The sequence below is a fragment of the Leptosomus discolor genome, chromosome 5 (assembly GCF_034619465.1).
Source record: "Leptosomus discolor isolate bLepDis1 chromosome 5, bLepDis1.hap2, whole genome shotgun sequence".
NCBI lineage: Eukaryota > Metazoa > Chordata > Aves > Leptosomiformes > Leptosomidae > Leptosomus > Leptosomus discolor.
In genome coordinates this window covers 16,048,954-16,062,962 of record NC_141395.1, presented here as the reverse complement: position 1 = coordinate 16,062,962, position 14,009 = coordinate 16,048,954, and the positions used below count along the sequence as shown (strand labels likewise).

The window sequence follows — 14,009 nt, the reverse complement described above, 5'->3', positions numbered from 1 at the left end:
AACAGAAAATATCCACAAACAATCTCTTCTCTTTGTTCGGTGTGCTTGAGTCATTTCTATACGCAAAGCCCTGGAACCCAGAAGGACACTGTAAAAAAAAAAAACCTAACCGAAACCATTACTCTTGCCAGAGTCGCTGCTCTGCAAATATTCAAAGTGGCTCATTACGAATAGGGAAGCTGTTGCTGTGTGCTTGGACTGTTTGTCAGCCTAGATGAATAGGGAAAATGGGATAAAGAGATTTAATTAAGCTACTAAGAAGGGATAAAGTCAAAGACCAGTAGTTGCATTCAGTTCAGATTTAGGGGAAGCAATGACACAAAGTCTGGTGTTGACTGATCTGGTAAGAATTGGCTGAGCTCCACTGAACTCTTGTTGTATCACCAGAAAATCTGGCCTCTGTAGTTCCAGTGTGGACAATTAGTCTGTCTCAGTCCACCTCATAATTAAGAAAACTCACACACACCCCAAAAGAGACATTAATTCAGGTCTTCTGTGTATCAGGTATGACACAGTTGTCTAATTATAATTGGCAGGCTCAAGTTGCAAAAAAAAGAATTTCATGACTGGGGAGGGAGGTGTGTCCCTCTCACCTTCCTCTAAAGTAAATTTTCTTTAACAGCCAAACTAACAGTACATGGTTGTGAGTATATGAAAGGAGACGAAAGGCTGGTAGTCCTTTATAGGTCCTGCTGGCACTGGAAGAAAGTTTGTTGGTGTTCCCATGCTTTGTGCGGGAGGTGCAGCAGAGCTGAAGGCACCCCATTTACCCTCTCCACAGAGGAAATATTCACATTTTTATTGAAGTGGAGGTCAGTGGTCTTCAGTTTTACAAACTCGATCTTACAACTGAGATTAGTGAATTTCTCCAACACTTGTCCTAGAAAAATAAAACCAGATTCCTTTTTCAAAAGTAGTAGAAACCTTAAAATTGTAATGTATCTTAGAAGGAAACAGTCAGGTGCATAATATCAAAATATTTGAGCTCTGCTGGTGCTGGGTTTTGTGCATTTTATACTGCACTAGCCACAGAATACAATGTGGTTGTGCAATGGTAAGTTACAAAAAATACCTTAAGCATTTAGTAAATTTGACATGATTTTGATATTCTTTGGTTAAAATGCAAACATAGGGATTTAAGATTAAAAATCAGAGGTATCAGGATTCCAAGAATAATTCGGTGTCCGTCTTCTTTAGATACTGAGAAAAGATAGAGACTGTGATTGAAAGATAAAAATATCCCATTTCTTCACTGGGGTGATCAGAGTCAAGCCTTGTTCAGATCTGTCTTCTCTTACTGCATTTGTGTGGCCCATGTTGATAATAGATGCTGGATTCCAGGAGCTTTCCAAGCTTTGGTGCCAAGAAGTGAGCACAAGTGATCAGCAACAATATCTTGAAAGCACAGTTGTAGATGACTTATAGATACATGAGCACATCTATAGATCAAAACACAGGAAAAAACATTGAGTTGAGCAGAGCTCATCTGTGTCTTATTTGTTATCACGTATTTCTCCCCCTCTATTTTCAGTAGTCCAGGACACCATCGCAGCTGGGGATGAGCAGAAAACAATTATCCTATTTCCGGAGCTAATTGTGGGCTTCAATTAGGAAGCCAACTTATTGGGGTAAAGAAACTCATCACTGTTGATTCGTAGGCGAGGAATAAGATTTTTTCATCTGACCCACCATGACTAATCTATTTATTTATTTATAATAAAGCATCGGTGGTCAGTGTAATTCTCTTATGTAGCACAACGCAGAGGATATACAGAGGCCATACAGAGGGGAGACATCAGTACAAGCCTGTGGGATGCAGATGAAAAAGCTTCTTTACAGTGGCAGTCCTATGATTGCATTTGTAAAAGATGTATCAGTATCTGCACCAGAACCGAATTCCTCTCCCTGCAAAAGTGCTAAATCCTGCTGATGGGTGTTCAAGAGATTTTTCCTATGCAAAATAAATAAATAAATACTCAGACAAAAATATTTTACATGAAAAAATCTAGCTGAGCTTCATTGTTTCAAAAGGCTTGCTCAAACCAAGATGCTTTACCTTTTAATATCTGTCTATTTGTGTATGCATGCAGGGAAACTACCAACTAATCGGAATCATGTTTGTAAGTCTACTGACTATTATGTACTACATTGTAAATTCCAACGTTTTGCAGTTCTCAAGCTGCCATGCAGAGCAAGTTAGAAATAAATCCTTCATTCTTACATTTTCCATGTTTTCCAACAGTTTTATTTCTTTGAAGTGTCTTTGATTTTTATACATATAAAATTCAATTTTTTTAAAAAAAAATCTCAACAATCTAAATCCCCAACAAACAAAACAAACTCCTCTGTGCCAATAAAATTGCATGTTTACAGGGAGGGGGGGAGATATCTGGGCTACAAAACTATGTTTGTTCCTGCTACATCAGCTTTATCTAGTTTAATGTTTGTTCTGTGACCATTTGAAATTCTGTTTCAGGTAGTTCTGGATCATATCAGCATAAGATGCATCATTAACTCTAAGAGGATGTTTTCCATTGACATCTGCTATTTTCACCAAATGTCAAGGCTTGACATTTGCTATCTTTATCTGGTTTTGGTGTATCACTCAGTGAGATTTTGTTTCTTCTTATCTGATATTGTTTTCAACTGTGACCAGCTGTGTTGCTAATAAAATCAACAGGCAAGTATCTGGCATTTAGTTCTTCACCAGTAGCAGAAAAGAAACAACTCAGTGACAAAAAAGTGAAGAAATACTTTTCAGTTAGGATGCTTGCCTGTATCCTCATATTATCCATCTCTTAGCACTTCTGTTGATGTAGCATTTCTGATTGATTCCCTTGGGGAAGTCTCCATGGAAATCCTTGCTTCTCAGATGAAATATTCCTTTTTGCTCTCATCCACTGCTTCCTGCAGAGCGGGGTCATTTTTCAAAGCTGCATCTGCGCTTTCAGCAAACTCAGTTCCTTTTGCCTCATTGGTGTGGTAGGTGCCCTTATGCCTGTACAGGTACCGGACCATCACGACCAGCAGGCAAATGAGGACAAATACAACTGCAGCAATCACACCTAGAGGAAAGAGTTAAATGTATTGCGAGTGATAAAATACAAGCAGTATCTGACAGCCAGACATCACAACTTGAGTTACTTGATAGGGAAAAGCCCATGTTTAGTAAGACGTTTGCATGTTGCAGGGGCCAGAGTCAGAACAGAGTCTGACACTGCAAAAGACAAGATGGGATAGAAATAGTGCAGGAATGCAGGTCAAGTTCTCACTAGCTTTCTTTCAAATCAACGGCTTGATTTGGTTGGATTCATTGGAGCTAAAAGTTCATTACAAAATGAGGAGAAGTAAGAGAACATAAAGGAAAGGAAAACCAATAGGTTTATTTCATTCTTCTGGTAAGATATACCCAGGGGAGTTTGCAGGCAACCTGATCCTACCTCCGCAAGTATACTGAATTTCAGGAGAGGTACGAGGTACTGAGTATTTCTTAGGAGACATTCAACAAATAGCAGGAGCCGTGCGACTGCAGTACTGCTCTGTATTTGCAAGCTGCCATTTCGTGCTGTGCTCTAATTAAGAAAGTCTGATTGTAATGAATGTGGAAGTGACACCTGGGAAGAGGAAGGTTTTCTAGGTAGATCATTCCTGTCTCCTGGACTAAGGCTAATTACTCGTAATGTGTTGACTGGACAAAAATTTCCATAGGTAACCCGAATGTATGTAGGACTAAATGGTAAATGGAAAAACTCGTAGTGAAGGAAAGTAAATTCAAGTTCCAGGAGTGGTTGTGCAGAGAACACTGTGTGTCCTTGCTTCCCGGAGCCCTTAGCCCTTAGCCCTTTTTTTTTTTTTTTTTTTTTCATTTACTAATGTGAAATTTAGAAGTCCATGAAAGAGAGGCACTCCTGACAAGTCCATTGTTAAAAAATTACAAGCTGTATCCCCTTCCTCCCCAATCAAATTGTTCACTTAAGAATCCTGAAAATGAATGAAGTATTTTGATGTTTATTCAACTGGTGTGATTTTTATTTTTTTTAACACTTTTTCCGTACAACTGGGAAGTGCTTAGAAACACTTTAGCTGTGGTTTGGTACAAGTACATGATACTGTGCTGATTCTATAGTCACATGACTCCAGGAGTAAACCAAACATTAAAGAAATACACAATAAAAAGCACCAGAACATGATATTCCTAGGAAAATCCATATGTGGAGTGTGAAGCTGCTGTGTGAAGAATGCAATAGGTAGGAACTCATCTGACTTATTGGAGGTATCTACAGTTCAGGAGGCTCTGTCTGAGTTACTGCCCTTGGACTTCCTCTGCTGTCAGTGGACAGTGTGTGTGTGTGGGGTGATTCCTCTTCTGGAAGGAATTTGGTCAGATAAATTGCTCCCTGGAAATGCCTACTATTCTGCAGAAACAGAGGGATATGTAGATGGTATCTCTTCTGTCCCCTGTGTTTGAGATATGTGACAGGTGTGGGTTTCTCCAAAGCTTTAAATTTATCAGAATCAGAAAACTGAGTAGGGATACCCTGTTGGCATGAAAACAGCAGAATGGGCAGAATATTATGAGGGTAAATAAAAATGGTAACTCCATCTTAAAAAATATGCCTGCAATGTTATCCCACAGATTATAAAGTGCCTGATTCTGGAAAGTGAAGTTACTGCTAGCAGAAATGACATTGCTTATACAAGGAACTTTAGGTTTACAGTAATATCATAGTTGCAGTGGGGACCTCATCAATTTTTAGGACCTCACTGATATCCCTCGACACAAGAGGCTTTAATAGGCTTTGGATGTAGCACAATATTAATAAGCCTAAGGGAGTAAGTACAAATCAATTTACCTGCTAGTTGTTCATAGAAAGCTGAAATTAAAGTTACAAGAGATGGGACCTGAGGGAAATATAGCAGAACCTCACCAATTTGCACTAATGATTGGTATACCCCCTTGTGAATGACTGAAATTAGCGCGTTAGCATGGAAATGAACAAACACAAAATAAAAAGACAGGTACTTTCCGTGAACATAGCTTTGCTCATTTATTCTGACAATTGTATTTAGTTTAAATGCATGAGAGAGCTTTAATGCAACACCAGGAAATGCACTGTGGTATTTTCTGTAAAAATAAAGGGTCAGCTGGTATAAGCTAGCGTGGCTCAAATCAAAGGTGCTACAACAGTTCTGTACTAAATGACAATCTTGGCCCTGTGAATAATGAAGAATATCAGAGATTGACTTTGCTGCTGGACTGTTAGGTACTTTGTCCTAAAATGAGGAATGGATGGGGATGGTACTGCTCCCTATATGGTTTATGCTCATTATCTCATCTCGTTATCTTGCCAATAGCCCCTCTGGGAGCAGATTTCCCACTGGCCTAATTAACTCTAATTGTGTTGCTCCTGTTGTCTTGTCAGCAAAGTAGGGGTTTTGCAAAATGCAAGAAATCAACCGACCTGCTGTTTTAATTCTAATGGTGCTGCTTAGTACAGTTTGCTATTTACCTCCAATAACAGCCACATCTGCTCCAGCTGTGGGGCCCTCGATGTCTCCATCTATAAATAGATTAGAACATACAAAAGTTAATTAAAGAAAAAGGAATTGGATCATATGTAACAGCAGTGACTGTACTGGTGGTGCCATATTATTTTAACCTCTGAAACTCAGAATTTAAACAAGATCTCTCATTAGCAAAAGACATTTCTGAAACTTCTCATTAGAGTTAGCTGTACTGTAACAGTTTTCTGTCACCATAACACTGGAAAATAAATAGCTAGCACATTATGCAAACGATCATGGCCCTCAGGGAAACACCTACTGTTTATTATGAGCACTTACCTGTAACATCCTCCAGTGAATGATTAAATTAAGAGCATTTAGGTACCTTGATTACTCTCAGAAAGGTAGTTTTGGGGAAAAAATGTTGATGCCTATTTATTTTCCCAATTATGGCTCTTCAGGGTATGGTCTGGATCTTGATTTGATGCAAATTAATCTGCCTGTATTGATTTCAATTAGTATTTATTTATCTGCAATATCCTGTTTTTAATCTTAGCATTTGTTTTCTTTTAAAACTACATTTGGAATCAAGGCAAGCCTGTTATATGTGTGGTATAAAAAACACAGTCCCCACTTAGAGTAAGTCTGAATTCAGTGCTGATAAATCAAATTACGTTTTTTACTGGATTACAATTTATATAAAAAAGATAACTTTGCAATTTAAATGCAAAAGAGAAGTACCTGACCATGTCTTTTTAAGAAGTACGAAATCGGTCTGAAAAGTTGTAAGCTGCTGAAAGAGCAGTCAGAATTTGAATTACATTTTTATCTTAATTATAGCACTTACTAAGAATATCCAAAACAACTAATGAATAGCCAAAGTGTTTTAAAGTGGAAAGGAAAAAATATCCTAAAAAACGGTGAGGATTTTTCTCTCATTATTATTTCATATAGACCTTAAATGAAAATAAATGCACATAGACAAGCATTTCTTCACCGGCTTCCCCTTAGTTGATCAGGGTACAGTTCTGATCTTGTTTTCTGCTCCTTATTTCATGCCATTGGCATCAGCCCACTTAGTCCTGAATCATGTGGATGTCTGAGAAGGTGATGATCTCCTGGCGTTTTTTCGTGCTACGTTTATGACAGGACACTCCTTTATTTATTATTGTACTATTTATACAATTCTAAATGGTACTGGTTTCTGAATGAGACAAATAGCTTTATGTGAGGTCTTTTTTTATTTCCCTTTGGTAAAATCTGTGGCTAGAAAAGTTCTCTGGAAAAGGTAAAAATGCTAATTCCAGATCCTTCCATAAATTCAACAGTGGCACTGTGGCTGATATCTGGCTCTCCTTTTGCTAAATCTGTGCTATATGATGCAAGGATAAGACTATTAGCATCTTTCTCCTTACTCACATCCAGTCTCTTATATCAAATTGCAATATGATCCCCCTCTCCCCAAACATGGGACATGATTTTTCTTGAAGTAGGAGTACTTTGCTCTACCCCAGAGATCCTTCCCACATTTTCTTCCAGCTATACACTGATGGAGAGATTGAGCATGCCTTGTGTAATTTAAAAACTCTAATTATGTCTACGTCCATTCAAAACCTGTGTGTCTCAGAAGAGATTAATTGCTTCAAGGACAAACTGTTCTGTATTTCTTTATACAGCAAATATATGCTGCATGCCAAAAAAGGAGGCTCCTTTACAGCAATCAAATACTTGAAGGTGTGAATTCTGTGCTTCCCTAGCCACACAGCTTGCTTCCAAACATTAATTCCAGATCAAATCATTATCCCTTTAATTATAAAAAAGTATGCGAGTAACTCTCTGCTCTTTCTTGTCATTCCCAGGTGACTCTCAGATTCTGATAACAAGCAGGTGCCTTATCTGTAGTACTTGCCATCACAGTGCTTTTTGATAATGGATTACAGTACCACCACTTTGCAGAAAAGTTTTCATTTCCATACTGTACTTTCTAAGTTTTCAGAAGAATGCTGGACCCATCTTGAGCTATGGTGTAGTCAGCACTGATCTGTTAAGCTGATGATGCTGTGCTGTTCAGCAACCAGCTAACACCATGATGTGGCTTCACTCACCACGGTTCCGTTTTACTGCAAGAATGAACAGCTGACTTCTCCTTTGTGTGTTAACTTTTGAATATGGAACGGGCTTGCTGTCCTCCCAGACGGCCTTTTGCTGCATTCCGGGGTGCCAGGACATTGCAGCTACCACCACTGACAAGAATTTTCCAGGGTCTGCTCCCTGGATCAGTTTGGAGCAATGTTTATGACGGGGAGAGAGAGACCCTCAACGCCTGTCTCGCTGTCTCTGAAATGTCACTTTGTCCAAAACGAGCTATGTGATTCATGGCAATATCACAATATTGCTGGGCAGATGGGGAAGGTATCAATGTCATTCAAGAATCAAGCAGTATCTCCCTTCATGAAACATGACCGAAGAAAACGCAAGGTGTGTGCTCGTGAAATGAGGCCGTCTTCCCAGAGCAGGGGTGAGATAACAGCCACTATCCAGATGGGAATCCTTGCTTGGCCAGGAACCCTTGCATGGTCTCTATAAACATAAACTCAAGTCTATATGAGAAATACACTGCATTACTGTAGGACTGAATCTTCACTTTCTGAGGCAGAAAAGATATCCAACTTCCTGGAGGAATTTTTAGCTGAGGAATGGCTGTAGGCTTTGGCCTTGTATCTTCTTTGTTCTGCTTTTCTTCGCATGCAGAGCATTCAGAGTTCTGTGTTTCAATAACTACTGTTGCACCTGTTTTGGTTATTTTCCTTTGTTTCAAGGGTGTCTTTGTTCAATCTGCTCCTAAATTGTCCTTGCAAAACTTCCTCTCACTGTGATATCGGCCTTTGTCCGTAGCTACTATCTGGTTCCGAAAATGTTTAGACACTGTTGTTATTTAGTGCCACTGGTTACCATGACATGCAGAAATCAAAAGATTGTGGGAAAGCTTGTTTTTCATAAAATCTCTGGCCATCAGAATGAGTTGGCTAAATCAAGAATAGAACATACAAATCAAACTGCCTGTTGTTGGAAGGTGTGTTTCTAAAAGCCAGAATGAAGGGAAAGAAATGCTTTTGTGCCATGACCTGAAATTCATCAAATTCTGATTCTGCCCATAAATGTACAGTTAAGGAATTTTGCAATAGAACGACAACTGCTACCTGTGTCATTCTCATCAATCAAATCATGCTGAGAAGGCAGCAGCCTCTGAAAGCCTCAGGAATATTCCTGACTGAAATACTACAAGCAGATCTTTGGCTATGTGCTTCAAAGGTGAAAATCCAATACAATTAGCTTTTATATTAATGTAGCCAGTGATGAGTTTTTCCTGCTAAATTTGGCAGTAAATTTGTTAAACCATCTCCTCCAGGTGTGATTTTCCAGTAAAACTTGACTTTTATTGATTTTGATATTTTTTTCTAGTTTAAACTGATCCCATTCCATTTTGACTGAGGAGCACTTATTTAAAGGAGGCAACCCCAGCAGTGAAAATGTTTGTTTGAGGTTCAACACTCTCCATGTTTTGCTGTGCACCTCTCCTGGCAGTTGTAATGCTTTCTTTTGTTCCTTAAATTACAAATCTGAGCTACTAAAAGCCATAAGTCACTTCCTGCTCAAAAATTATGACACTGCCTTTAAAATAATTTAAAACTTCTTTTATTTGCCCTTTCTTTTATACATGAGCTTCGTTCAAGTCTTACTTGCCAGCTTTTCTCTACCACACCAAAGATAAAATGCACTTTGTAGATGAATGCTGAGGTTTTGGCATGATTTTGTGACACCAGGAAACAGGAAAACACAAAGTATTATGAGAATCCTGATAAAGATGCAAGATATCAGTGAGCTACTTTAGAAACACAACCATGTTAAGATGTCCAAACTGTCAAGCCATTCAACTTACACCATGATGGAAAGGGGCATACTCATTCCCAAAATACTTACTCCCATCCAGCATAGAAAGCACCATTTTTAGATCCTGCTACTTGCAGAAAACAATACTTTAATCTGCTTCTGTGGCTACTGTCAGTGACGCATGGCATAAATTTGCAGAGAGGTCCAAGCTTTCTGATTTTTCAGGCACTGTTTTGATCTGCTAAAGGAGTTTCCATAAAAAATTCGGTACTTGCACCCTTAGTGGTTTCGCAGTCAGCACTGTAGTTAGCAATTTAGGTACCTACATGTTTACTTGTTATGGAGTTACACATGGAAAAGGCATGAAAGGAAAACTGTACCTGCAAGGGGATCCCCATTTGGCATATTTGATATGAATGCATGAGAATTATCCAACAGGATAGATCTCATCTACTGGTGTGATCTACCAAATTCTACTGTGTAGTCCACAAGGGAAATTTGATGGGATAACATAGAGCTTACTCCAAACTTCTCAGTGTCTCTCTCATTTCCTAAGATAAAGATCCAAACTAAAGGTTGACAAGGGCTTACTGCTAAGTAGTGTTGAATATAGAAGGAAAGGCCCAAGATTACAGCTCATGTTGTTACTATTTCCTTTCAGCTGTGGGTGATACTGCTATTTTGGAGTAATGAGTCAAGCTGAGTATACAGATATCTATGTGATAAGCAGCTTTTGCAACACAATTTTCAAAGCTACTCAACACCAGTCAGACAGCACTGCTCCTGCTCCTGCCTTTCAGGATTTTCCTGCCCACAAGCTTGTGCTTTTGATTCTCAGCAACTTAAGCCATCTCGTATCATGATGCTCCATCGCTGCCTGTTTGTGGTTACAATCTCAGATGAAGCCTTGGCTTGCTAACTTACGCTCAAGTGGATCTCTAAGTGCTTTCTTGGGCAACCCATTTTCTCTCTTGATGTGCCTGTTCATTGCATAAGAGCTGCTTCAAAGTCAGTCAATCCCTGTGAATGATGAGCTGAGCTCCTTAGGGCAGACATTTCCTTCTTAGGGCTTTCCTAGGTGTACAGACTAGGAAATGCACTGTAAGATTTCATCTTTAATCAGCTCACCTAATCACCGTATGAAAAACACTGCCGCTAGTGCGACTTTTCCAGGTGAGGAACAACTCAATCTTATCTTGGTACATCCATGAACGTGATTTGCAAAATATTGACCATTTTGTTGCAGGAAGTGGTGTGTAAGCAGTCTGTAGGCTGAAATATGTCTTTAGAATTCAATTACTAAATATTTAATGGTTTTGTCTTAAATATTAGTACTATCTATCTGTGCACTTCCAGTAAACAAGGGAGATGTGCAAACCAAATAACATCCGGTTCATGATTCCGGCCAGATATAAATGGAATTCAGAGCAGGATTTTGCCTCTGTATTAATTGTTCTTTCATATATTCATACATTTGAAAGAGAGCTTTAAGTATAACTGGAGACTAATAAAATACGGTTTACTCAGTAATACTCAGTCTAGTAAATTACTGTCTATTTTTGGGTTGGTATTAAGGTATTTTATTGGGCTCAGTAAAACATTATAAACTTCTGAAAGTATTAAGGAATATACAGAGTCTACCAGGAAGCTTTTGCATTTGTTTAAAACCCTTACTAAATTTTTTATTTTTTTAATATTATGTATATAAAAATATATTTATTATAGTTACTTTCCCAGGGGCTGTTTTTGTCCTTTGTATGCACTTCTACAGTTATCATTTCTCTTGACTGTAAAAGCAGGTCTTAATGTGTCCCTATTGTCATCACTGATGCAAGATGTTTCTTACCACACATTTAGTATGGAAGAACTAATGAAGTCTTAACATCTCCATTGTTTATGCAACTGTGGTGTGTCCTCCTTGCCCTTTGGTTTATGTTTGTGCCTTGCCAACACATTACATTCATGAGAAAATCATTAATCTATTAACCTTAGCACACCGATTTAATTTACAAGCTATAGTTAGAACTGGTTCACTGCAGCTGCTCGTGTGAAAACGAGTTGAACCAACTTCTGCAAACTTCATGTTAAAAATATGTTAATTGCTCAAGCTGCTCTCTGGCCTGTGTTACAATATCAGATGCATTGCACACTGAGGCCTTTCCGGATTACAAAAAAAATGTCATTACCTATTTTAATATTTGCCAGTAAGTGTGTAATGCCCTGCCAGAGTTGGCATCTCTTATCCCGAAGGGTCATCAGTCTGAGCCCATCAGTTTGACACTCTGCTGAAAAAGCCATCACCGTCTCCCATTAGATAATGAAACACATCAAGGCTGTTCTTTCAAAATTAAAGAATAGTTTCTCATCTGTCAATCTGGAAAAGAGACAGAATAATTTGGCTTCCATTTATATACTAAATTATTATAAGGACAATAATGTGACATACAAAACCAACAACCACATGATCTTTTGGATAGGTAAATGGACTGGGCTCCAAATGTAAGGTAAACCATGCAATTAAAAATATCTACAAAATTAAAATGCACTGGACCCAATCCTCTTGCTATGCTAGCTAGCAAGTACTTTGTCATTAATTCTGAGAAGACAAAATCCAGTCTCATTCAATTAAAATAAATGTCTGTTCAAGACTTTTCACACTTTGTAATATAGTAAGGTTAAAAAGGCATTATCAAATTAGTTTAATTAGATTAGGATTGCCACATAATTTTAGCAGTTCTCATTTGATTCTGTATACAGTGTCAGCAAAATATTTTTGTACTATCCTAGAATGTTTTAAAGCAAGTAAGAGAAAATATGTTTTTCAATGTTTGAGGAAGTAATGGCTTCAGTTGCACAGTTTCTCCTTGTTTTGTGAAGCTGAATTGCACTGGGGTCTTGGGGAAAATCAGAGATGGAGAGATACACTAAAAAGCACTTGTCAAAAGATAATCATAATTATCCCTTAATGATAAGAAAGACAAGGAGAAAATGTTCATGAAATTTGGGAAATTATTTTAGGTGAAAAATAGTAAGGATCTTTTAAAACTGAACAGATATTCTATATTTTTGAATAAAAAGATTTAAATAAAATTGAAAAAGAGAAGGAAATTGTGTTTTAAAGGGTTACATAATCTAAAAAAAATGCAGAGTTTTTTAGTTAAATAATATTTTTTTGTTTATCCCCCAAAAGAACTGACACCCCCCACCCTTCCCCTTTCAGTTCGAACCACATACTCTTTTATTTATTTATTTATTTATTTATTTTATTTGCACTTACTAGAGACACACATTAAAATACTTTAGTTCCTTAGCTCAGGGTGGCTGAATACCAACCACTGATTCTGATGGCAATTAAGTGAATTGCATCCAGTAAGAGCATTAAAATGGCAATCCCTCCTTAGAAGTACTATAAATGTTTCATCCTTAAAGCTCCCATACAGCACGGTACTTGAGAGAGAGCTGTCCCCTCTGGTAACAGTTATTTAATGTATCCCATGTATTGCGACGTATATATACAGTAGAAAATCGACAGAGAAATTCAGGTGGATCTGTCTTCCTATAGCATCAGGAAGGATGAGAAAGTTTCAGGGTCAGCAGAAGAAACCCAGAGCAGAGGAGAAGTTAAAAAAAGGAACTGTCTCCTTGGCACTGGATCTCTTTAGCAAGCAGACAATGAAGCTCACAAAAGGATGCAGCAGAAATCTTGTCTTTAGAGATGTGATGCGGCAAGCCACCAAGGTCCGCTCAGTGGTAGTCTTGCTGCTCATGTATAGTGGCTGGTCTTTGCTGTGCTCCTACGGGAAAGCTGCTTGATGTCTGAAGGGCGAACACTGCCTTCTTATCATACAAAGGGTGCATGAAGTGAGTGGACCTGGAAGAAGGTCTCATGTTCTTCAAAAAATGCTACATGTGGCAAGTTGCAAGTTGTGCCCTGTTTTGTCTGCCTCGTGTTTATAGTCATATCACTGCAAAAAATTCCTTACTTTTCCATGGAAGTATGTTAATGTAAGCAGGCCATCATTTATGTTTTTCCTCCACAACCATCAAAGCCGGCACATGCTCCAAGTCTACAACATCTTGCTGAGGAAGATAAATTGACCTGGTATTGCTTCATTAAAGGAGGAGTGACAAATGGAGTATGAATCAATCCATGTTTTTCTGCATGTATCCCTCCTCCTCCTACCTCCCCCCTCTTCATTAGAACTCGGTTCTCCTTTTGAGGGCTTTTTAATCGGGAAGGCTTTGAAACAAACACTAAATATCCAGTGAATCTGCCAAATAATTTCTGCCTGACTTTCTTCCAAATTCAACATTTTCAAGCTCTAGTCATTTTTTGCTGAATCAAAATGGGAACAAAACAGCTGTTTGTTTATTCACTGAGATCAAAGCTGAATGAAAAGGAGTTGCTGGCTTCATTGATTAACCATTGCAAATATTGCAAATGGTCATAGGTAATAAAAAGAGCTGACTATGGACATGGCTGGCAACCTCTAACAGATACTAAACTTGTAATTCTTGAGAAAATAGTGCATGAAAGAGGCACACCTCACTGACTTAAACTTTGCATGTTAGAAACATAAGCATAAAAATTTGAGCCAGAACCTTTCAGTGCA

The 14,009-nt window shown here is 38.3% G+C and overlaps 1 protein-coding gene across 1 annotated transcript in view; it reads right to left on the bottom strand.

The window, feature by feature from the left end:
* Nucleotides 1-2,868: 2,868 nt before the first annotated feature.
* GYPC (glycophorin C (Gerbich blood group)) overlaps nucleotides 2,869-14,009 on the bottom strand; it is a 29,789-nt gene continuing 18,648 nt past the window's right edge. The window contains exons 2-3 of the mRNA XM_009961841.2: nucleotides 5,511-5,561; nucleotides 2,869-3,065 (exon numbers count right to left, since the gene is read on the bottom strand). Coding sequence (XP_009960143.1) covers nucleotides 2,869-3,065; nucleotides 5,511-5,561 — 248 coding nt within the window. The remainder of the gene's footprint in view (nucleotides 3,066-5,510; nucleotides 5,562-14,009) is intronic.